This window comes from Pinus tabuliformis, chromosome 1_1 (genome assembly GCF_031772625.1).
Source record: "Pinus tabuliformis cultivar Carrire ecotype Pingquan chromosome 1_1, CPIR1, whole genome shotgun sequence".
NCBI lineage: Eukaryota > Viridiplantae > Streptophyta > Pinopsida > Pinales > Pinaceae > Pinus > Pinus tabuliformis.
Window position 1 is genome coordinate 479,614,032 of NC_142297.1, and position 27,240 is coordinate 479,641,271.

Here is a 27,240-nt window from a genome sequence, read left to right on the forward strand (position 1 = left end):
GTAGTGCCTCCTTATCTGGAGCGACTCAGGCCCAAACGAGTACTGTGACTCCTCATCCTGGTCAATCATCCAGTATTGGTCAACAACAAATGGTCCAACAACCAGAGCTGCTTCAATCTCAACAACCGCCTTTCCAGCAATCATATCAAGGACCTGAGCAACAAGTCTTTGTAAGTAATGGGCAACCATACTATAATGGTTACGCCCATCAACCTTGTCTAAGTTGTCAGCATAATGCTGGTCTGCAAAGACCCATTGCTCAGGCGATACCATCTTATCCTGGATATGCTTCGCCTAACCTGAACCAACAGTTGCCCTTTGTAGCAACTCTAGAACTACCAGATCTAAACCGGCTGACGAATGATCCAATTGCTTATGCCCCTTGGTGGCCAGCGATTCCACATAAACTTCCGTCCGATATTCCTAAATTTAATGGAAATCCGGGTGAAGATCCGTCGAATCATGTGATGACATTCCATCTATGGTGTTCATCAAACACCCTGAATGATGATTCGATAAGACTTCGCCTCTTCCAGAGGACATTGACAGGTCCAGCGGCTAAATGGTACATTGAATTGCCAAGAGCCTCTTTCGACAATTTCAGCTCCTTAGCCACGACTTTCTTAACCCATTTTCAATTACCGATAAGGTATGAAACAGGGACAGAACTTCTCACCAACTTTAAATAGACAACGGCCACTCACATATCTGATCATATACATGAGTGGCGACGTCGTCGTAGGATGGTGAAAACTTACGTTCCCGATCAGCTGTTAGCTGAATGGTTTATAAAGTCGTTACTTCCAGCTATAACGGAAGATGTGGCCAAGGGAGGAGTCGTAACAGAGGAGCAAGTCATTGCTCGTCTCAATATTTAGACTTAGTATATACTCAGTCGGGCACGCTCTACGATAAAATACCTGACGCCCCTAAACCTGAATTTTCAATTCCTCCCCCTCCTGGATCGAATACTAACTCTCACACCAGTAATGGCGTGACTGGCAAACGCAAAATTTCTAGTCAAAATGCAAATGAGCGACTTCTTGCCTCAGAAGTAAATGCCATGTCGACCGACAAGGGCAAACAACTAAAGCAACCAGGGGGCAAGAAGATAAAGAAATGGAAAGGGAGACCCCCGACAGGGTGTCATATATGCGATGAGGATCATTGGACGAAAGATTGTCCACATATAGCTGAAGTTAAGATACTCTTCAAGAGTTCAAAAACCCCAGCAGTATTGACTGATCCGTTTCCTAATCCAAGTCAAAATCTGGTTGCTAATCAAAATGCTTCCGGATCCCAAGTGCTTATGTTGTCTACCTCAAAGCAACAGAATAATGCTTTGACAAGGAATAAAGATTACGGAAATCCAAAGCTGTCAAACAACAAAGTTAATGAACGACCTAGTAGTTCAACAACAACTTTGACAGAAGATGTGCCACCCATCATTCCTGAACCAATGATAAAGTCACCAAAGGGAGTAGTACACAAATCGACATTTAATCCTCGTGCCAAAGGAGCACAGAATTATAATATAGTAAAGGACCTGGCCCAATCACCGTCCACTATGTCGACTCTTGAAGTACCACAAAATTGCCCCTCCCAAGAGCAAGCTTTATTATCGGCAATAGGTGGGATTGGCCCAATGGATTCCAATCTTGTGGCCTTTGATCATAAAGGATATGACCCTCAGTTACCAGCTCAACTAGCTTTCCTTATTCAAGTGAAAGCCCTCAACAAAACTGTTCATCGAACAATTATTGATGAGGGGGCATCTACATGTCTTATGTCGATGAGTTGCTGGAAAGAGTTAGGCTCACCACCCTTGTCGAAATCGTCAACGACGTTAAAAGCATTTGATGGACGATCATACACTCCATACGGGATTTTAAGTAACTTGCAAGTTGAACTGGGGGGCAAAATAGTAGGAATTGATGTTGAAGTAATTGATGGAAACCTCGATTACAACATCCTACTAGGAAGGCCCTGGATCTATGCCATGGCCGCGGTTGTGTCGACCTATTTCAGGAGGATTGCATTTCCCTCCCAAGAAGGAATTACAATCGTCGACCAACAAACTTTTCTCCCCAACAGTTCACAAGTTACAGGAAGCATTCCAATGATCCATACAAGGAATCATTTTTTCCAAAATATCGGAGTAGGTTTCCTAAAAGACCCTGCCTTAATGGGTACTTTCGCCCTACCGCCTCCAAGTAATCTGGCGGAAGTGGCCACAATGGAAACCTACAAAATGAAATCTAATCCAATCTTCTGGTTGGATTCAGAAGATTCCTAGATATTTTGTCGGCTCCGAGGATAGTTCGTATCTCAGGTCAACCTCGTTAAAAAATGAAGAATCGAGGATAGTTCCTTTCTCAAGTCAACCTCGTTAAAAAATGAAACAAGGAGTCATGAGGATAGTTTTTTTTATTCTTCTCAACCTCTTTAAAAAATGAAATAAATCCCCTTTTCAAAATTCAAAGGTAAACCTTCATTCCAATCACCAAGTTGAATGCAATGAAGCTTGGGGGGCACCCTCCTTTGACATGCGTTATTATGATGCTGGGGGCATGCAAAACCGAGCAGTTTTAGCAAGAGTTCATGCTCGTTAAAAAATAAATACACCTGTGAGCAAGCTTCTCCCAGAGTTCAAGCTCATCCAGAAAAAATGAACCGGTAAATAGCCATTTGAGACCGAAGATTCATCAGCCATAAAAGCCTTGGTCGTGTTTACTCCATCACCTCCACTTTTCATTTGGCCGATCATTCACATCCACTTGATTGTTTACCTATTTTGAGGAACAGCTGCGAAGAGTGATTCCACCTAGCCATCCTTGTAACACTACCGTGATTGGAAAATTCCAACCTGTACCTGGAATCTGCTGCTATCCCTGTTTATCACTCGTTCCTCAAAAGACGAGTCTTCTTTGAGCTCTTTTCACTGACTCGTAAAATATGAAAAGTTTGCCGAGTTTTGGCCTTCCAGCTCGTTAAACGACCGGAAGAGCTATCCCTCCTCTAGATTTTAATCTTTTTGGACCTGAGGGATTATTGCACAAAAAGATCGAGCGCTTGTTTTGTTCGGCTCGTTAAAGCAATCGAAAACTCATCCCTTCTGTATTGTTTTATACTTTTTCGGACTTAAGGGATTTGCTGACGAAAAAGGAATTATGGAGTTGACTTTCCGTACCTTTTTAGACTCTCTAAAAATGAAAAGGACCGAGTTTTCTTTGTCGTTAGACTCGTTAAAATGATTAAATAGCGACAAACTTGTCTTTAGACGAGAACGAGTTTCCCTATCGCTAGGCTCGATAAATCATAGCGATGGGCTTGCCCGAAGGGCAGGTTATAGAACAAGCATATGTTATCCTCCTCAAGCTTGACAAAAATAAAGAGGTACTGGTCAGAAATGACTGGGGAAAAATTGGGAGAACATTCAAAGTTTAATGGTAGCAAGTCACTCTTGAACATGACACTTTTCCTCCGTACCATATCGGGTTGGGTTGTTTCATTCACCGGTCTCATCGCCATGGTCCTCGCCAAACCATCCACATTTGGGGTAATGCTACCGATCCATCACATCAGTGTCGTTATATGTTCAAGAGGGGTCATTCTGAAAGTGTCAACCGTGTCCCATCCACTGCCATACATTATCCTTCATCCATTCATGATCGCCACCCCGAATCATATGTCACAGTTTGTTTTCACCTCCACTAAAATCATTAGCTCCGTTCCGTGTCATTGATGTGGGATTCATTAAGGCCCTCCTTTGACGGATCGCTTCTTGTCGACTTCAGCTCATTATCCAAGAAGTTGGTCTAGGAACACCCCCATCAGTACTTTGAAGCTTGCATGCCTCAATGGCAAGTTTCTCACTTCCGGCGACAGGTATACATCAATGACCTTCGACCAGAAGATTTTGCGTGGCGTTCGACGCCAAGTCCTTTATTCACGCCACGTGAATTGTACTGCAGTACCTTGAGGGTCATCGTCATTATTGGTGATTCCTCTCGCGCTTGTTAACGGTTTTCATTATTGACTGGTAATCAAGCGATGTCTTTCCATGTTCGACTTCAGCGCAATTCTCACATGGATCGACTTGTACTTAGAGTGAAGATCGAACGAGTTTGAAGACCCCAGATCTAGTTCCATCCATCCGGGCTGCGATATATATTCAGGAAATATAAAAGCATTTGCCATGTACATCATTGCAGCAGATGATCATCCTTTTCAAAGGATGGTAATTTCAGCAGAAAATTATCAGTCTCCCTTCAGACGATCGTCTGTCATATGTACCAAAATGTATTTATAAAAGCTGAGCATGGGAAGGCCCGCCTCAGCTAGATCATGAAAATAGAATGAAAAATAATGTATTGTATTGTATTGTATTACAGGGCTCCTCCTCAGCACTAGAACGAACTTCGGACCCTCTAGATAAAGCATTTCACCCGATAAACGGCCTCATACTTTAGGGGGCAACTGTTATAGACATTTTTGTGCCTCGCGACATGGAGCATGAAATGTCAATAATTACAGGGATCCTCAGTCCCTAAACATGTTGTTCTTACCCCTAAAAGAACAAGGTCATCAAACAACAGCACTTCCAATCAGTTCTCCACCTGAAAACACTTCAAAACAGGCTTATTTTGGATCATGTCAGCTGCTCCACTGAGCTTCTGCGCTGGAATGCAACTGTCCCTCTTTGTACCTGCGCTGGAAGTCAAGATTAATGAAGGCTACCTGCGCTGGGCGAGATTGGCCAAGTGGCACAGTCATCCTGCAAGGTGTCAACTGCCCAGGAAGCCTCCAAACTGACACTTGGTTCATGAGATTCGCCCTGTGATGAGTAAGAGGTACTTGATCACCATGTGTAAGCAAGGATCTCCAAGTGGACTCAAGAACTGAAGATTAACTGAAGAGGGAGAGGACACAAGGCAGCTTCATGTCAGTCTCAAGCTGACTCATCCTCTCTTCTTCTCTCCTATATATAGAGCTCTTCTATGAGGTCTAAGGAGGCTGGAATTTTGTGTAAAGCAAGGAGGTGCTGTTGGATTACAGGTAGAGCTATTGGATGATTGTTTTACTAGAGGTGAAGAGGAGAGTTCTTGCTGCTGGGGAGGTGCTGCTGGATTGGAGCCATCATTGGTTGTAACCTTCTCAGAACCCTGTTACTTCTATCAATAAAGTTTTGCATGTTATCCTATATACTTGTATTACATTGATGGATTGTATTTACATGTATATTTGATTCACTCTAATCCATGCATCAGTTATGAAGTACATGTATCTTGTAGTTTCCTCTCTTGTTTTGTGCAGGATCTGTGTGTAGCTGGACCGGCAAAGAGAGCAAGGAGCTGGGAACAAGAGACAAAGAGAGAGGACAAGGATCGACTAAGCGAAAGACACCAGGTTGGTTAATCTTTTCTTCCTTCTCTCTGTACTTTCATAAAGGAAAATATCAAAGCTTTACTTTCGGTTGTTGCTAAAGACTGTCACCTTTAGAGTAGGGATAGGGTCATCCGCATCGGATACTTTTCCCCACAACACTTGGGATGTAATCTGTAGACCAAAGAAGGAAGGAGGTTTGACTTTAAAGCGAGTGGATCTTTGGAAGAGAGTAGCTATGCTCAAGCATCTTTGGCATATCTGCTTGGACAAGGACCATTCGATATGGTCTAATTGGGTTAGAGTCTACCTTATCAAAGGTAGGGACTTCTAGGTGTTGAAGCTCAGACCGCTTGCTCATGGCAGAATAGTTAAGGTAGCGGGCAATGGGAATTCTCCTGACACTTTTGTTTGGAAGGGGTCTCCCTTTGGCTCCTTTTCCATCAAATCTGCTTGGGATAGTCTCTGCCCCCGGGCTGCTTCTGTTTTCTGGCATAAGCTTGTTTGGCACAGGAAAGCTATCCCTCGTCACGCTTTTATCCTCTGGTTGGCCACCTTGGGGAGGCTCCCTACCAAGGATGTGCTTAGCAAACATGGTATTTCTGTAGATTTTACTTGTATTCTGTGTGGGAAGGAAGAGGAATATCTTAACCATCTCTTCTTTTCCTATTTCTTCTCCTCCTCTATCTGGATCTCTTTGTGTGGAAAATGCAACATCCCATCTGTTGCTATGAATTGGGAGGACACTCTGCATTGGATGGCTTAGAAGTCTGTCGCATTCCGGTTCAGGACCTTCGGCAGAAATACGTGGATTGCTTATCTTATCTTGTTGGCTTGCTAACCAATGAAGTGGGAAGGAAGGATTTGTCTTTCTGTCTCCCTGACTTTCAGGTGGAAGAGATAGATGGGTGGAAGAGGTGGGCCCATAAAGCCGGTAGAGACCTGCCAGTAGGCGGTAGAGACATGCCAGTAGAGTAGATAAAGTGGGCCATCCTGGTAGATACATATGGGAGAAGGTCATGTGCGGTAATGTGCGGTGCAGTTAGTTCCCATCCTGTAGATCGATTTGCTAAAGTAGATCGAGTTGCTCTTACCTAACCTTACCTAACCTTGCCTTATTTCTTACCCACTCTTTCCCACTCTTTCCCAATCGTTCATAAAAAAAGACTACTTACCCAAATACTATCACACATACACACATACACACACATACACACAGTCACATTCCGATTTAGGACCTTCAGGCACGGGGTGTCGTTCCTTCCATTTGTTCCTACTCTTTCCGACTCTTTCCCACACCTTACCTAACCTTTATATTCAAGAAGTTGCCTTCCCATAATGTTGCCTTCCCCAGCTTACCTATAATAGGAGGGCCTGTTCCCTACTAGTGCTACTAGGTCGCGTTCTTTACTTCCCCAGCCTGCCTATGTATTCTAATTATGATATTGTTGCATTTCCCAGCCTACCTTCCTTCCCCAGCCTACCATGGATGGTATGATATTGTTGCCTACCATGGATGGAATATTGCCTTCCTATGTCTTATAATTAAGATATTCAGGACATCGCCCTCTCGCCCAATCGCCCTCTTACTGGGAAAATGGGGGCATATGGGCTAGCGGGGGCATATGGTCAAGGCTCACTTGCTAGCATGGTCTCGCTTGCTGGCATGGTATTTATATTAGTTCCCATCCTTTAGTTCCATATTTAGAAGTGGGTATAGATCTGGGCTATGGCTGGTGCATATGGATTTTGCATTTTAGGTTATCGGTTCAATTCTCTCTTCTCTCGACACCCTTGACGTCAGGCTCTGTGGTTGAACTGGCACGAAGTGATCCTTTCGGTTGGATCGGTCTGGTACAAATATTCTGTGGATGTAGCAATCAGCTATCTCCAGGGTCCATGAACTTCATAGAAAAAAAATAATGTTTGTTTTACTAATTTATTTTAAATCCATAGCTAGTTTGTTTTATTAATTTATTTTAAATCCATAGCCAATTTGTTTATATCGATTTTGAACTTCTTGTGTATATATAGACGATGCAATATGTTCTATGTAAGAGCGTGGAGAGTAGCCCACAGACCAACCCCATTATTGGCCGAATTGATAACAAATCTGGCCATACTGCAAGGCCAACGCAAAAAGTGGTGAGTTATTATTTTCGCTAATATTTTTTTAAGAGTGTGTCTAATTGTTTTTTTTTAAGACCTAAATATATAGAAATGTTTCTTTATTTATACCAAAACCCTTAAGGTAGGGCAACACCATACATTCACTCCTTAAGGAAGGAGAACACTCCACAAGCCATATGCCCGTTCATACAATATTCCTTGACACCTCTCAATGTGGAGTCATTAGCCTCTATATAGGCCTCATACATACAATACCATGGGTCATTACCATGGTTCCCTCAATACCATCTATCTAATACCATGGGCCCATTACATTATTACTAACTACTTGTGGTCCCTTACATGATACGGTTTAACCACCTTATTTATTACTATGGCCCATCCCATTATTACATTATTCCCTTAGGTACCTCCCTTTGTACCCCATATTATCCCCCCTAGGTATATAACAGAAAGGTTCGCTCTGGGTTAGGTTTTATGGATCTCGGTCGCTGGCACATAACATAAGTTTTTCATCCTCGGTCGCAGGCACAAAGTGAGCCACTCTGGCTCTCTGGGTACCCTGAGATAGTTCAGTGAGTGCGACTCTAGATTCAGAGGCAGATCAGAAGGTTCCTGTCCCCAGTCGCTCGCACAAGGTAGTCCTGGGAGTGACCCTATTATCTCGGTCACTCGCACATCTCGGATAGGGTGTGACTTTGGTTTTTCGGTCTCTCACACAACTCGTCTAGGGAGCGACTTTGGGTCTTTGCTATTCAGTGCCAAAGTTTCACGCATAAAGAACTCCTGGGAGCGAGTCTGTAGTCACAGTCGCTCGCATACTGTATTTGTGAGAGTGACTCAGAAGTTTCAGACACTTATAGACAGTGTTGATGAGGGTGACCCAGTTTAGATCTAGGGTTTTTACATCTTGGATTCAATCAACTTCAGTGATCTGGTAGATTTGGGTTTCTCTGACGTTTTAACAGATATGTAGATTTGATTTATTGTTATATGCTGCAAATCATATGTTTTGATTTCATTATAATCACTGCTGAAATCTTTTTATGACGATCTATTAAAGAAGAAGATTTGAAAGAGTTTCCCCCTTGTGGGGTTTTCCCTGGTCTTGGACCAATATTCTATCTCTTATGGTTGTGCTATTGTCTTCTCTATCACTGCATATATTTTTCTTTCTTCAGTTACGTTTATGATTTATTATACTGCTAATAATTGGATGCATTGTTAATGAAAAGATAAATTGGACTAAAGTATCTGATACACCATTGAACAATAATTTTTTTTAACACCAAGTGGCATCCTCATTTGGTAAACTCTTCCAATGCACAAAATACTCTATGATGACCCTGTTTTTGAACTTCCTCTCCCTATTCTCCAAGATGGCCTCCAACTCTAAAATTAGATGCCCGTCATCATCAAGTGGAGGCAACTCCACAAATGTTGTAACCTGCTGCCCCAACACCCTCTTGAGGCACGACACATGAAATATTTTATGGATCTTTCTCCCTGGTGGTAGCTCCAACTCGTAAATCACCTCTCTAACCCTCCTGATCACCCTGTAAGGCCTAAAGAATCTTTTCTGTAGCTTCTTGGCCCCCTTGTACTTCATCATGGACTATTGGTAAGGCCACAATTAAAGGTAGACCAAATCCCCTTCCTCGAAATGCCTCTCTACTCGATGCTTGTCAGCATACATCTTCTATTGGTTCTGAGATTTATGTAAGTTATCCATAAGAAACTTGAGGATATCTTGGCTCTTGAGGATCCAATCCTTGGCCTTTTGGACCCTGCTGTCTTCAAAAACAATGTCAACAAATGATAAAACATCATAATCATATAAAGCATGGAAATGATTCATACCAATGGACATGTGATGTGTGGTGTTGTAACAATACTATCCCAGATGCAACCATCGAATACAAGTCCTCTGCTACCTTGTCACATAGTTCCCGAGATAGCCCTCTAACCATTGGTTCACACTCTCTGTCTAGCCATCGGTCTGTGGATGATATCTGGTGCTTGGGGTGAGCTCGGTGCCAACTAGCCTGAAAAATCTCATGCCAAAATCCTCCCATAAATCGACCATCTCTATCACTGACTATAGTCTTAGGGAGTCCATGCAAACGAAAGACCTCCCTAAAGAACATCTCTGTCACCTGTGAAGCTGAATATCGTGTCAGAATGGAAAATAGATGTGCAAAATTGGTTAACTTGTCAACCACTACAAAAATACCATCCTTCCCTTGCACCGAGGGAAGTATGGTGATGAAATCCATATGAGATACTCTCCCATTTTCCCTTAGGGATGGGAAGAGGCTGCAATAATCCCGTTGGATGTGTCAATTCTACTTTGTTTCTCTTGCATGCTTCGCACTCCTGCACATGCCTCAACACGTCTCCTTTTAAGCCCTTCCAAGTGAAGCACTCTCTCACTGCCATATAAGTCTTCCTAAAGCCCTGGTGTCCATACAAAGGAGAATCATGAGATAATTTAAGGACACATTCCATCAATTGGGATCCCAAAACCAGAAATATGCTCCCTTTGTAATAGATGACCTCATCCATCACCCTGTAACACTCATCTACAAAACTCCCCTCCAAGATCTCGCACACTCGACGATCCTTGGAGTAATCTACTAATAACCAAGCCTTCTAATCATGGAAAATTCTCATACGTGAATGATCATGTGCTCAAAAAAATGGCTCAAAATTCAAAGTTGTCGGATAAGTGTAGAACCTAAACGACCACATAGTGCTCATCATCTTGAATTCAACGCAACTCGTTTTGTGCGAAATGGACACCGTATGATCCCAGAATCATGTTCTGTTCGTTTTCCCAAACAGACAAATTTTTGCAAAATGTGACAGCCCAGTCAGCAGTCTGTACTGCTGATGTGGAGTTGACTATGTAGGTTGAGGTTGTAGGGTTGACTGGTCAACATCCTTCGATGAATGGTATGGTGCCAAGTGGCAGTTTGTTATTGGTTCAGTTTTGGAGAATTACGATTGGTCAGAAGGTGGCTAGCCACAGGCCACCACATGGCCTAGCCAGTGGCTGCCATGTGGCAGCCCGAGGGCTACCAAAAGTTTGTTTGAGGTCCAGGAAGCAAAAGCGAGGGTTAAACCCATGACCTCCAAGCACATAACTGAAGCCTCCTACCAATGTGCCAAAACAATGAGTCTTAATAACCTATGGACACAACTTTTATTTGAAGTTGAAGTTCACGCCAATTCAAGGAGGGGTGAAGCGCCACCATACATGATCACCAGCGAACAGAGTGGGGTCCCGGGGGGGGTAGGCCGTTGGCCTTAGCCCTGGGCACGTGGCCCATATTTTGCATATTTTAGGCGTTAGAGGACATTTAAAGTGTCTGACAATTTCACCCTGAAATTAGCAGAAATGGCGCTCGGTTAGCAGAAATCCGGGCAAAATTGTAGGACGGTGTCGTGTTTTGGGGAATTTGCGGTGAAATTAGAAAAAGACTTGGGGAAGCCATAACTTCTTCATTTTTTGACCAAATCAAGAGCATAACGAGGCTACATAGACATTTTTGGCCATTCTAGAGCCATTGGAATATGTTTCAGAGCTATCTGAGCATTGTAAACTGATGTATTCACATTTTTTAGCGTAATATAGAGGGCCAAGCCATTGGAAGTTGGACCAAGGAGACATATCCTAGGCAAGGTGAAATACTTCATCATGTGTTGCTGTGATACTGTTTCTTGGTGATGTTCATGTCTGTTAGACGCTGTTGTTTAGTCATTTGTTTATGTTAATTCGTACATAAAATTTACATAAAAACACTCAAGAACTCATGTTTTAAACTTGCAATTAACCTCATGAATCCTTAAGAACTTTTAACATATTCTGAAAATGAATTTAGTACAACAAACTAATTATCCCATTTAGATCAGGTTTGGTATCAGAGCTCTTGGTTTTCTTTGTGCAAGAAGGATTTAACTGTTTGCAAGTGAATGTCATGCTTACAAGGTTGAAGCTCAAGAGAGGAGAAGGGAAGTTGGTTGAAAGCCCTGAAGTTGGGTCAAGGAGAAGGAGTGCAAGGTTGCCAAAATCTCCACCACCAGTTCTTCCTCAAGTTGCATCAGTGAGCATGTCGCATGAAGGAGAGCCTACAAATATGACAGAGGATGAGAAGCTCTTTAGGAAGGCTTTCTTTGATATGAATGAAATGGTGAAGGTCCTCTATGAAGAGAGGATTACCAAATTGCATTGTGAAAACTCCAAGCCTCCAAAAGGAGAAGGTTCTTTAGGAGGAGGAGGTAATCGAAATGGGGGTAAACCTCCACCCTCTCCACCATCTTCTTCATCTTCATCTTCACAGGCATTTTCACCCTCTTCCACTAATACAACCCTTACTCATACTCATCAACATACCTCAAAAGGATCTAGAAAACTTGATGTTAAATTTGAACTGCCCGTGTATAATGGTGAAGTGAATGCAGAGAAGCTTGACAATTGGGTTCGTCATTTGGAGGTCTATTGTAGAATTCAAAACCTTCAAGATGATGACATAAAGATTCAGTTAGCTTCTTTGAGGCTGGAGGGTGCAACACTAGTATGGTGGGAATGAAAGACACAAGAAGAGATAAAAAAACACGGTAAGATCTCAATTTCTTGGTTTGATTTCATTGCTGCAATTAAAAGAAAGTTTTACCCTCTAGCATATATGTGGAAAGCCATCATGAATTCATAGAAATTTAGACAGCTTAAAGGTCAAAATGTGCAAGATTACACCTAAGAATTTAGAAAAAGGTCTCTAATGTTAGGTGTAGATTTGCAATCACAAGACACATTGCTGAAGTATATAGGGGCTTTACATAGTTACCTTAGGCATACTATCCTTATGTTTAATACCAATAATCTAGATGAGGTGTGTGTGCAAGCCACTCATCTTGAGGCAAGAGGAAAAAATACTCTAGAAGAGGGCTGTAAAAAGCCATTTAGGGGTAAAGGAAAAAAAAAGGGTTTCAAGGGTAAAGGAAAGAAAAATACATCTATTAAGAAGGAAGGAGAGGAATTAACATGCAAGCATTGTTCCAAAGAGGGTCACGATGAAGCTCATTGTTGTAAGCTTCACCCCGAGATGAAACCAAAGAAATTCAACAACAAGGGAAAACAAAAGACAACTGCAACCACTCAACAGGATTTGGGATCCGATTCAGATGATGAAACTAAAATTACAGCCATGGCCATTGCTAGCAATAGTACTTCAAATTTACACAATGAAACTCCCAATGAAAAAATAAGAGGATATAAATTTTTCACATTAGGGTAATCTCAAAACATAGAAAAATTGATACTCTTTTTGATATTGATAGTGGCTCTCAAGCCAATCTCATTTCTGAAAACATTGTCAAAAGTTTAAACTTGGGAACCATTCCATATCATAAGCCATATCCATTAGGATGTGTGTGTGACAATGCACAATGGCAAGTAACTAGAAAGTGTAAACTAAAATTCGCCATCACTGCAAATTTCATAGATGAAGTGGAGCTTGATGTTGTGCCATTAGATACATGTGGTATAGTTTTGGGCAGTCCGTATCTCTATGAAAGAAAAGCTATCTTACATAGACATGAAAAAAATACCATTTGTTCAAATATGGAGTAGAATACATTGTGAGATCCCATAGCAAGAAACTAAATATTTCACTTTTTAATGCGGAGCAGATGAAAATATTAGTGAATTCTAGCAAGAATTTTGTGCTTCTAATGATTAAACCCAAAAATGATATTGATAATGAATATTTTCAAGGTTGTGACTCAAGATTGAAATCTGAATTGGTTGATGTTGTTAACCAATATGATGAGATGTTTCGGGAACCAAAAGGATTTCCTCTCAAGAGAGGAATCCAACATGAGATACAGTTGCAACAAGATAGTCCTCTTCCTAACATCGACATGTACAAGATGTCAATGATGGAAAGTGCAGAAATTAAAAAGAAAATTCAAGAGCTATTGGATAAAGGGATCATTAGGCCAAGTTCTTTGCCATGTGGGTCACCTATTAATTTGGTGCCAAAGAAGGATGGAACATGGCACATGTGTGTGGACTTCTGTGTATTGAACAAGATCAAAGTAAATAACCGTTACTCATCGCCTAGAATAGATGATTTACTTGATCAATTGAAAGATGAAAAGTATTTTACTAAGTTGGAATTAAGGAGTGGCTACCATAAAATTAGAATTGCTGAAGGAGACATTTGGAAGACAACATTCAAAACAAAACAAGGTTTGCTTGAATGGATAGTTATGCCTTTTGGTTTATGTGATGTTCCTGCGACCTTCATGCGTGTGATGAATGATGTGTTGAGGCTATTTCTTGATGAGTTTGTTATAGTACACTTAGATGACATCTTACTTTTCAGTAAATCTCATGATGAACATGTCATGCATGTGAGAAAAGTACTTGATTTCTTAAAGAAAGAACCATTAGGAGACTTTTGAGGTCTAAAATGGGCCTCCTAAGAAAAATGTACAACCAAAATAATATTTATAAGAACCAATAGGATTCAAGATGATGATGTCAACCATGGGGGAGTATTCACCATTTTTGGAACAAAAAAGTAAAAAGACTAAAAAATAATGAAATAATAAAACTACTTTTTCAACTTATCTCCCTAAGGATTTACTCAAATTTTGAGAGGGAGTACTCGTTGGATGAAAAATTTAATTCCTCATCCAAAGAGTACCCATGTTGCATACTTTCGATGGGCCCTGCTACATGAAAAATGATAAATACATGAAAAAAAGGGATTCCAATCACGTTTTTCATGTATTTCTTAGTTTTTGTGTAGCAAGGTCCATCGAAAATATGCAACATGGGTACTCCTTGGATGAGGAATCAAATTATGCATCCAAAGCGTGTTTCCTCTTGAAATTTGAGTAAACCCATAGGGAGATAAGTTGAAAATAAGAGTTGAAAAATAGTTTTTTTTGTTTTCGATCTAAAATTTGATGATGTCATCTAATCTTATTTTTTTATTTCGACTATTATTTTATAATTTCCTTAGGAGGCTCATTTTAGACCTCAAAAATCCCCTAATGGGTTGTATTTAAAGATGTCAAAATGTGAGTTTGAAAAAACTTATTTAGTTTACTTGGGTCATATTGTTAGAGGAGGTGAGTTGAAAATAAATCCCTCCAAGGTTGATGTCATTTTGAATTGGCCAAGGCCCAAGACAGTTACTAAGGTAAAATTTTTTTTGGGAGAAACCCAATATTGGAGGAAATTCATTGCTAATTTTTCTTCTATAGCAACTCCTTTGCATGCATTGACTAGTGTGAAAAAGGTTTTTCAGTGGGGAGGCAAATGACAAAAGGGCTTTGATGCATTGAAAGAAAAGATCAATTCAATTCCAGTAGTTACATTTCCAGACTTGAGACAGTCATTTGAGATCTAGACTGATGCTAGTGACTACTCTATGGATGCAATCCTCATGCAACATGGTAAGCCTACCTATTTTCATTCAGAAACTTTTAATGGTGCAATGATTAATTATCCTACATATGACAAGGAATTGTATGCATTGGTGCAAAGTGTGAAAAAGTGGAAACATTACTTGATGGGTAAGGAAACAATCATTCACCCGGATCATAAGCCATTTCAATACTTGTAATCTCAATCTAAGTTGCAGCAATCAAGGCACTTCCGATGGATGGGTTTTCTTCAACAATTCCACTTGGTAATAATGTATAAGAAATGTATCTACAATAAAGTTATTGATATGCTTTGTAGCCCTATTATTAGTGAAACTACTTTACTCAAGCATAATTTTGTTTTGCATAAAAGCTATATTGAGCAATATGCATTAGACAATGACTTTCAGGATGTTTGTGCAAGTTGAGTCAAGGTAACCAAGTAGAGGAATTGGATTATCATTTGCATGATAACTTGTTTTACCATCTTGGTAAGCTTTGTATTCCACAGGGAGAAAGAGTCAACATCACAAGAGAGGCACATACTTCTCTTATTGTTGGTCATTTTGGTGTAAGTAAGATGGTGGAACATCTACATAGGTATTGTTATTGGCCTCGTATGATTGAAAGTGTGTCATGTTTTATTAAAGGATGTTCATTATGTTTAGTCAGTAAGCCTAGCAATTGGAAGTTAGGATCATAAAAACTACTTTTGGCACCTTCATGATCGTGGGAGAGTGTTTCTATGGATTTTGTAGGAGGTCTTCCATTGTCAAAAAGAGGTCATGATTATTTGTATGTAGTTGTGGATAGGTTCAGCAAAATGTGTATTTTGATGCCATGTAAAAAGCAAATTATAGTTGAAAAAATTGCTTAGTTATTTTTTCAGAATGTATGGGTGCATTTTGGATTGCCCACATCCATTTTTAGTGATCGAGATTCTCTCTTTGTTGGGAATTTTTGGTCAAGATTGTGGGGATTCATGGACACCAAATTGAAAAAGAGTACAACATTTCATCCACAAACAGATGGTTAAACAGAGGTGGTGAACATGACAATGATACATCTTCTTCATGGGTATTGCAACAAGCATCCTAAGTTGTGGGATGAAAATTTGCATTACATTCAACATGCTTATAACCGGGCCAAGCACTCTTCAACTCAAACATCGCCATTTGAGGCATGTTTGGGATACTTGCCTAAGTCTCCTTTGGATTTCATTTTTGGAAAGGATGTTGTTATTGATTGTCATACTGACATAGATGAAGCAAGAAGGTTCATTGAACAAATCCAATTGGTACACCAAAGCGTTCAAGAAAAACTGGAAAAGAGCCAAGGCAAGTACAAAGCAAGGCACGACAAGCATCGTGTATATCACAAGTTCCAAGTCGGTGATGAAATTTGGCTTCACATTAGCGAAGAGAGGCTCCAAGAAGAAGGTAAAAAATTGAAACCAATTAGATATGGTCCATTCAGAATTCTAGAAAAGATTGGTGATAATGCCTTCAGGTTGGATTTGCCTTCGTATCTGCAAATTTATGATGTTGTTAATGTTGAGAACTTAAGGTTGTATGGGCCTCCTTTGATTGAAGATCAAGGAGAAAATTTCCAAATTCCTTCCATTGAGGATTTTTCTCTTGAATACCTTGATGAACTACAACAAGACACCATTCTTGATAGAAGAACAAGTTCTTCAAAACGAGGGAGTGTGGACTACCTTTGAGTGGGGATCAAAGGAAAAAATCCTTCAAAAGCCAAATGGATCGACATTGGAAAGGTGAGGGAACTATACGCTCACTTGTTGGACAACGGAAAGTGATATTTTGGGGTCCAAAAGGCTTCCAATAGGGAGGAATGATTAGATGCTAAAAAAAAACTCAAAATTCAAAGTTGTTAGATTAGTGTGGAACCTGAATGACCACGTAGTGTTCTTCATCTTGAATCCGATGCAACTTGTTTTGCGCGAAATGGACACCGTATGCTCCCAGAATCATGTTCTGTTCATTTTCCCAAATAGGTGAATTTTTGCAAAATGTGACAGCCCAGTCAACAGTCCATACTGCTAATGTGGCACTGACTGTGCAGGCTGAGGTGGCAAGGTTGATTGATCAACTTCCTTCTGCGAATGGTATCGTGCCAAGTGGTAGTTTCTTAGTGGTTCGATTTTGGAGGATTTTGATTGGTCGGAAGGTGGAAAACCATAGGCTCCCATGTGGCCTAGCCAAGGGCCACCACATGGCAGCCCCGGGGCCACCAAAAGTTTGTTTGAGGTCCTAGAAGTAACCGCATGGGTTGAACCTGCGACCTCCAAGCACATAACCAAATCCTCCTACCAATGCGCCACAACAATGAGTCTTAATAACCTATGGATGGAACTTTTATTTGAAGTTGAAGTCTGCGCCAATCAGGGGAGGGGCCAACCCAGGGGGCTGAAACTTGGACGCACCACCATACGTGACCACCAGTGAATGGAGTGGGGGCCCGACTGGCGAGGGCGAGCTGTTGGCCTTAGCCTTAGGCACGTGACCCCCCATATGGCCTATATTTTGCAGATTTTAGGCATTAGAGGGCATTTAAAGTGTCTGATAATTTCGCCCTGAAATTGGTGGAAATGGCACCCAGTTAGTGGAAATCTGGGTGTAATTGTAGGACGATGATGATTTTTGGGGAATTTTTAGTGCGATTAGAGAATGACTCAGGGAAGCCATAAATTCTTCAATTTTTGACCAAATCGAGAGAAAAAAGAGGCTACACAGGCATTTTCGGCATTATGGAGCCATTGGAACAGGTTTCAGAGCTATCTGAGCATTGTAAACTGATGTATTCACATTTTTTTATCATAATAGAGAAGTCCAAGCCATTGGAAGTTGGACCAAGGAGATGTAGCCCAGGCGGGGTGAACTCATTCATCATGTGATGCTGTGATACTATTTTTTGGTGATGTTCATGTCTGCTATATGCTGTTATTCAGTCAGTTGTTTAAGTTAATTTGTACATTAAATTTACATAAATACACTCAAAAACTAATTTTTTTAAACTTGCAATTAACCTCGTGAATCCTTAAGCACTTTAAACATATTCTGAAAAGGAATTTAGTACATCAAACTAATTATCCCATTCAGATCAGTGAAAGTCTTGTTGGTCTACTGGATAGTGCATCCACCACTACGTTGTGCTTCCCCCGCACATACTTAATATCAAAAGCATAGGCCTACACCTTGCTGACCCATCTCTGGTACATGTCATTGAGGCCTTGCTGCCCCATGAAGTGGTGAAGTCTGTTATGATCCGACTTCACCTGAAACTGGTTCCCCACCAAATACTGTCTAAATTTGGCCAATGCATGCATTATGGCCAACATCTCCTTGTTGTGTATAGAATATGACATCTCATGTGGTAGGATCTTACATCTCTCAAAATAAATGGGGTGCCCTCCTTGGGAAAATACTTCTCCAATCCGCACACTCGATGCATCACACTCCACTGTGAAAGGATGTGAAAAATCTGGAAGTGCCAATACCAGAAAACAACTCATCACCTCCTTGAGGTGATGAAATGTTGCCTGAACTCCCTCTGTCAACACAAAAGCCCCCCTCTTAGTCAGATCAATAAGGGGTGCTGCCAACAGTGAGAATCCCTTCACGAACTTTCAATAATGGGTACATATGCCCAAAAATCCTCTCAGCGCTATCGCACTTGAGACTCTGGGCGATCCCAAATGGCTCGAATCTTCTCCTCATGCACCTTGACCCCATCTGGGTCTACGATGTGCCCCAAGTTAAGCATCTATGTCAACCCAAAAGGCATGAACAGGAACTCAGAATTCCCATAATGACATCTGAACATTGTCTTCGGGATGTCTTCCTCCCTCATTGGAATCTGATGATTATCCGAACGCAAATCTATCTTAGAGAAGTACTTAGATCCTCTAAGTTCTTCCATCAACTCATCAATGTGCAAAATGGGATACTTTTTCTTTAGCGTTTTCTTGTTGAGGGCCCTGCAGTCAATACACATGCAGAGAGTCCCATCTTTCTTCTTCACCAACACAACCGAAGAAGCAAATAGATTGGAACTTGGTCTGACGTGGACCAATGGCAATAGATACCTAATGGCCCTCTCGATATCATCCTTATAGGCCTTAGGATGCCTATAAGGTGTAGTAGTGATTGTCTGCACACTAGGCTCCATCTCTATAGTGTGATCGAACCCCCTGTCAGGTGGTTGTCTTGACGGTATATCTCCAAAGACTATCAAATATCTATCCAATACTGCCTATATGTATGGATGTGGTGGCTTGGACTTCCCTCCAGCCTTTGAAATCATCATCTCTACATCCCATGGTATGTCCCCATGCCTCAAGTCAGCCTCCATCCTGTGGGTTGAAACTGTCTAAGGGGGGTACGAATGCATGCCCCGAAGAACCACTGACTTTCCATCCTGCACAACAAACTCCATCACAAGATGCTTCCAATCGGTGGTAACTCGACCAAGGGAATACAACCATTGGACACTCAATACCACATTGATGTCTGGTACATCCACCACAAAAAAGTGGCCTTTCACCGAATAGTTCCCCATAGTCACTATCAGACGGGAACATATTGAGTGCACTGCATAGTCTTGTCTCTTGGTATTAGGATTGAAAATGCCTTGGACTTTGTAGTGGTGATGCCCCTCCTATGGACCATATGAGCATCAATAAAATTATGATTGGCCCCACTGTCTACTAAAATTGAGACATGATGCCCTTGCATCGTACCTCTGATCCTCATGGTAAAAAATTTGGGGACTTTGTGCAAAGAAGCCAAGAATCCCCTGGCTAGTGTGAAAGATGCTCCTCCCTGAAGTGGTTGTGGTGGTGGGGCCCTCCCTGATGGATCCTAGCTGTCTCCTCCACCAAGCTTCAACTCCTCATCATCCTCCTGATCAATGTCGTAGAAGACCTCAATATAATGGGCCTTGCCTGTTGTGCATCGATGGCTTGGTGCCTAAGTCTCTTGACACACCAAATATAATTTCCTCCCTCTGAGGACCCTCCTGGTCTCATCATCCAACTATCCTCGCCCTTGGGATTCTCTCTGCACTGCAAGTGCTCTAGTGTCACCTCCCTTTTGAATGTAAGGAGTGTGTGGGGAAAATGGTGCTCGAGCCATGGGAATGCCCCCCTGGAAGTCTCGCGTACATGTCACTTCCTCTAGAAGAGTAGATGGTCTACATGACTTCACCAGTCCCTGTAGTTTCTCTGTCAACCCGTCCACAAATGTATATACTCTCCTAGCATTTGAAAAATTTGGCACCATGATTGAGACCCTTAAGAACTTCGAAATATAATGCTAGGGTTGTCCTCTCTGTCTGAGCTGTGTCAATTCCCGGAAGTGAGCCTCTGGATCCCTTCGATCAAAGCGCTCTACCACTCTTCGTGTGAATTCCTAATAGGAGGTCACATTGGCATGCCCCAAATTGGACAACCCATGAAACCACCAATCGTGTGCCTCTCCCTCCAAATGCAATGTAGCCATCTTGATGGCTTCTACCTCCATCATCCTATTGAGATGGAAATATGTGTCCAACTTCTCTATCCAAGCACAGGCTGTGCACTTGGTAGTTCCATCATAAGTGGGAAAATACATTTTCCCAATAGTGCGGTGAAACTCATAATTCTGCGTACCTTAGCCCTTCCCTTTTTCATTCTGTTTGAGCTTGCAAAAGTCTCTGAAAGTCTACCCCCATGGACTGCCACTCCTGGACATGCTCCCCCATCAATGATGGATCCTCTCCTCCACTAGTTTCACCATGTGCCAAAGGTATAAAAGAGGGTAATGTAGTTTGAGTTGGATCACTCGAGGATGGCTGCTTCGTAGTAGGTGAGAGGTGATTGAAATGTTGAGAGGCCCCTGAAGTATCTCTAACTAAAAACTCTTTGTTCTACATTTATGTCTCGTCCATCATCTCCTTCTACCCTTTTGCTAAATCGCTCAAAGCCGTCAAGAGATTGTCGAAGGCCATCTCTTCCCTACTCTTGGGCTCACCCATAACTTCTACTACCACTTTCTTCCCACGATCCTTAGTTTCTGGAGTAATCTCCAACTCCCTTTCCCTGCTATGGTACCTCTGTCCCCTATAAGTAATATTATGTTGGTCCTCCTTACTCATATAAAAGTTCTCCCACGGTTGAGCTAGAATCTAAGCTCTGATACCACTGTAATGTTCTAAACTTAAAGAAACAATGATATGCAAAGAAAAATCGATTTATAACATAGAAAATTAAAACAATCAACAAATGCTCAATAAACTCGAGAAGTGAGAACCAACTGATCCATTTTATTGATGAAATGGAGCAAGTACAATACTATGAAGAAATTCACTTGGGCTTGCCTCAAGGGAAAGCTTGATAGAACCTAGGTGATAAACAATAATCTCAAATATGGAAAATGGCGACTCCTCTAATGCTGTGCGCTATCCCCTAGAAAGTACACTACTGGTTGGAAATGAACTGCAAGAAACCTTGTCTCCAGTGGTCAGAAAATGCTAAAACTTTAGCCCCAAGCTCCTTGGCCAAAACCCACAAAAACCCAGAAAAGAGTTTGGCCTGAATCCAACCTCCCAAATTCGGCCTCCAATATGCCCTACACCCTCCAAACTACTCAAGAATATGGCTTGCAAGGAACACCAATGAAAACCTCCTCCAAGCTCCGAAAATGAAGCAATCTCCTCTCCAAATGTTTCCCTTAACCTCCCCGGTAAAGTTCAGCCTCAAAGATTGATACTCTACCCTCCATGTGAGCACCAAGTGCTACCTCTGTGCTAGCCTAGGAAGTGTGAAAGTCACCTTGCAAAGAAGCACACTCCTCTAGCTCCCAAACTCTCCAAAATGACAGTGAACCTCCTGTGCCTCTTCTCCAGAAAGTCTCAACCAAAATCCACTACAAGACATGACAAGCAAACTCGGCCTCCTCTTCGTTGTGTCCTCCAGTGATACGTACCACCTGGAGATGAATGAAACTACTAGAAATCACAATGAAATCCTCCTCCTGAAGAATGAAGAAAACATTCTTAAGGTGGCACTCGAAGTCCCCCAAAGAAAGGGCGAGCCCTTCACTTAAAGAAATCATACTGAACAACAAGTGACTTGGCTAAGAAGCTCGAGCAACCAAAGAGAAATTGATATGCCAAAAAGATGCCTCAAATGAGGAGAGTTGCCTTCCTTATATAGATTTCATGGAGCACTTTTCCCTCCAATTTTACCTCCATCATGGGCCCTCACTTAACCACCTCCATGCAAAACTTAACCACCTCCTTTCAAATTGAACTAGGGAATGTGTATTCTCCTAGTGTGGGTGGCCCCCGTGTGTAACTTAACCACAACAAAAATATCTTTTCCTAAGTCTAATCTCTTAATAAAATTGAATGGGCCCCACTATCTCCAAAATTTTCCCCAAAATAAAAAAATTAATCTTGTTCCAAATTAATTTTAATTTAGGAAGGGACATGGCATTATCATAGTAGTAGGTTAAACTTCTAGGACCTATGGACCTGTCAGCGTTTGGTACTTATGCCACAAAAATATGAATTTTCCCAATGAAACAATCAAGAGCTCATTAAAGTGAAATATCATGCCTTATTTTAAATTTGACCTCAACAATCCTGTATTTTCTCCTCATGCTTATCTGTGACAACCCCAAAACAATTTTATGTTTGTGCCGGTAAATTGTGGGACAATTCTCTATTCATAGGGTTAAAAATGAACAAGATTCATACTATTTATATGCCTTGAATAACATTGTAAAATATATAAAGATGTATCATCCTATAGTGAACTCCAAATATCCTTAAATGTAGAAGCATCCTCCCTTAGCCTGCTTGGATGAGTCCATTTTGAAAATCTCATTAGTGGAACAATCTTAACTATTCAAGCCTTACGAAGATATGATGCATTACTGTAAGAATACTAGGATCGTTGGTAATCCGGTTACATTTGTTTGCAACATTCAACGAGTATAAAATCAAGTAACTAACCTGCTCTTTTGAACTGTGCAAGCCACTGAATATATATATATATATATATATATATATATATATATATTGACTTAGAAATGGTTTCTATTAAATTTATTGATTCATTACAACGTCATATGGAAAATCCAAATGTGGGTATAGTCCCCTCAAGGATGCACCAGATATTTTTAAACTTCATCTTTTCTTATCATTGTTTTTGCAAATGTGATGACAACTACTCAAATGAGCAACAATTTGGAGCCTTGATTATACTAAAACCCTTGGTTCATATTATAGACATGGTATTGATGGAATAATAATTACAAGGAAGAAACCATAGCTAAGTTAATATAGAATTTATCATGTTCCTAACTTTGTGAAAAAAAAAAGAAAAAATGAGTAAATTGTTTGATGAACTAAATCCTCATATCTCAAATAGTAATATGGAGATTGGGAATCATAAGCAAGGTGAAAAACATAGGGTATCAATCTTGAACTGTCTTTATCTTTGTTGGTACATGTAAAAGTGCAAGGTAAACTTAAACTACTGCCACAACTTATATATTGCTAAAGGTTGTGTTGTTGGTTCAACTATTTAGTAAAGTAGAGGTGTGGGTTCACCTCAAACCTAGTCACCACTATCTCAATATGTTGTGGCTAAAACATGTTACTTTGCAAGGTCAATTGATGCCTCTATCCTTGCAATTAGAACCTATGGTGATTAAGCTACCTATTCAAGTACGCAGCCCCCATGCATTGCATTTTATGCTATGTCCTATGCAACCTTTTTTCTTCATACACTTTAATCCAAACTATTTATATCTTGACAAACTATGATATGTACTATTAATCAAGCAATAAATTTGGGTTAGCCTTAATGTTTTACTAAGATTTGCATCAATATAAGCTAATACAATTTATATGGTTCAGATAAAGATTGATTTATATACATATATTTATATATGGTGACTAGGATATAGGAGTTTGATAGACCTTAGCTTCAATAGTATGCTGGGGCATGTATCGCTTTATGTCAAGTAGTATTTAATACAACAGAAACAATAATGAAACAAAGCTAATATTTGTAACTAACAATGTACTATATAAATAAGCAACAATATCATCATATGTAAAACCAATATATCAATGGATGCACTAGTTGTAGGTGTTGGCTAATGTAATCAACATCACAACAAATAATAATTTAGCAATATATGAGTCTACGTAACCATGGATAACAATAGTTGAAAACGTATCAATTTGCATTATCATTTAAGATGTCAATATTCAAGTGAATCTATTAATAAACAACTGTTATGGAACCAACTCAAGAAAAGATAGAAAAGAAAGATCAGCGCCTTAGAATTCAGCCTCTTCGAGGGGGAAACCTCCTTTACATTACATAAATGAACAATTCTTGGATGATACAAATGAAAATACCTCCTTTCTATATATAGGAGTCTAAGGGGTCATAACATAACCAGAGCCGACATAACAATAATAATGTAAGGGAACAATAATAACAATAGTGGGCTTCAATGGGGCACATTAGTAACAATATGGGCACTACATGGGTACATCAATATAATAAGTGGGTTGTACTAATAACAATAAGGGGTTACACTAGTAGTATAGGGGCCTAACATGCCCCTCTCCTTCAAAAAGCATTGTCCTCAACACTTGAGTAGTTCTTGATGCTTCTGTATAAAATTCTTGTCCTCCCATGATGAATCTTCAACGGGTAAGTTCTTCCACTTGATGAGATACTCTGAAATTGATCGATTGCATAGCTGTTGGGTTCTTGTTTCTGTGACTGCTCCAGGTTCCAATATGATTTTTCCTTCCTTTTCAATATCTGGCAATATTGTTTGAATTGGGATCTTTTGCAAGTTTTGAATAAGTGGCCATACTTCTTTGTCCTTCTTCCATTCATCCCTTGCTTCGTTTATCCAATCTGGTTGGATAATAGAAATAGCACAAAACAATGCTTCCACATCCTCATCCTTGAAGAGCCTTCCCATTCGGTAAGGTCGCCATTTTTTAAGTGCATGTAGTATTGCCAACATTTCCTTCTCATAAATAGCTTGCTTTAGATGTAGCAGTAAAAATACCCAATCGCCTACATCAAAACATTTTTCACTATGATGTTGATCTACTTGTTGTTTCATTTGATTTTGCACCGAAGTGGTGCTATCCTTTAAAAGTTGGAGAACTTGTTGTTGATGCTCGATGTGATCTTTCACTGCTTGAACCTTTTTCTTCTTGATATGTCCTTCTATCTTTAGATTTTGAGGAGTGGTAATTTATTCCAATCCTTTACAAGATATGGTCGGATTCATTTCTTGACGCTCGATGTGATCTTTCACTTCTTGAACATTTTTCTTCTTGATATGTTCTTCTGTCTTGCTAGTTTGAGGAGTGGTAATTCCGACCAGTGAATTACAAGATATGGTTGGATTCATTTCTTCTTTCTTGATGTGATTTTTCACTTCTTGCACCTTTTTCTTCTTGATATTTCCTTCTATCTTGAGAGTTTGAGGAGTGGTCATTCTTGCCAATCGTTTACAAGATATGTTCTGATTCATTTCATCTTTCTCTAGGGTTGGGTCCTGGCATATATCCTCTTCTTTTGATGTTTCTTGATATTTTTCTTCCTCCTCTTCATACTCTATGTAAAATAATTTCTTCTCAACACACTTATGACCTTTAGTGCATTTGCTATCACAATTGTAACAAAGCCCTTTTTCTCTTTTTTCTTCCAATTGTTGTGGTGTAACCCTTGTAGGTTGTGGAAGGCTAGGAGGAACAACACGTCCATCTTTATAGGTGTGAGGGGTAGACTTCCTTGTTGCCATAATTTTACTTTCAAATATGTCACAAAGCCCTTTTACTCTTTCTAATTGTTGTGGTGTTGCTCTAAAGAAGGTGTTCCTCTTTGTATCCTCATAATGTGCTATCATTTCCTCCGTGAGAATTGACCACGTAACAAGTTTTTTACGAGAACAAAGCCCTTTATACTATAAAAATTGATCCGGTTCTAAATATGAAGATGTAATACATACCTTTTGTAACAGTGGTACACCATGTCGATCAAAATATTGCTCCATCTGAAGTATCCAATTTACTGGATCCTTGCCATCAAACTTCCTCATCTTGCTTTTTCTTGATTTTAGGACCTCGAACTTGAAATGACTATAACTCTGTACTTGCAGATATTTAAGTTCTGAAATTGCTACCTGTAGTAGCCTTCTGTGTCCTCTTTCCAATGCCACAAGTTTGACCCAAATTGGATTCTCCAAGGAAGAGTTATGTGAAATCTCCCACAGTGACTTGCTTTTAGACTGGTTCAGTAGAGCGAACTTGTACGACGTGCCACGAGTCACTGTTTCAACCTTTGAATCTGAAACACACACACAAGAAACTACCGTCTGTCCTCTTTCTGTACCTTCTTACGAAATTTCAATCCGATCCCAGAGAGAAAGTTATGACGATTTTCCCCAGGTCACCTGTTTTGAATGTAATTCAGGAGTCTGCAAAAAGACCAACTTCCTTAGATCATATCTCCGCAAATATCGCGCTAATAGATCTGAAATTTAGACCCAAGGTTCAGCGCGATTTCTTCTCAAATGGGATTTTTTTGCGACTTCGGAAACGTCACAGAAAAAAAGTTATAGCGAAAATTCCACGATGACCTGTTTGGAGCAGCGAAACCCTAGAATCCAAAGCTCTGATACCAAATGTTATGGAACCAGCTCAAGAAAAGATAGAAAAGAAAGATCAACACCTTAGAATTCAGCCTCTTCGAGGGAGAAACCTCCTTTACATTACATAAATGAACAATTCATGGATGATACAAATGAAAATACCTCCTTTCTATATAGGAGTCTAAGGGGTCATAACATAACCAGAGCCGACATAACAATAATAATGTAAGGGAACAATAATAACAATAGTGGGCTTCTATGGGGCACATTAGTAACAATATGGGCACTACATGGATACATCAATATAATAAGTGGGTTGTACTGATAACAATAAGGGGTTACACTAGTAGTATATGGGCCTAACAACAACCGATATTGTGGGTTTAGTTATCAATAGTATCACTGAGTATCTAATCAATGGTAATCGTAGAACAACATTGCAACAATTTTTTTTTACTTCTATAAGAAATTAGGTAGAGCTCGGATAATTATTTGATGTATCATAGATATTCCCAACATGTTAACACCGTGGCATGGTTGATATCCACTTAATGAATGAATGGTATTGATTCATAATAATAAT

The 27,240-nt window shown here is 40.3% G+C and overlaps 1 protein-coding gene across 1 annotated transcript in view; it reads left to right on the forward strand.

Annotated features, from left to right (window-relative positions):
• LOC149213830 (uncharacterized) overlaps positions 1-7,551 on the forward strand; it is a 100,993-nt gene extending 93,442 nt beyond the window's left edge. The window contains exon 8 of the mRNA XM_089389173.1: positions 7,420-7,551. Coding sequence (XP_089245299.1) covers positions 7,420-7,551 — 132 coding nt within the window. The remainder of the gene's footprint in view (positions 1-7,419) is intronic.
• Positions 7,552-27,240: the final 19,689 nt, after the last annotated feature.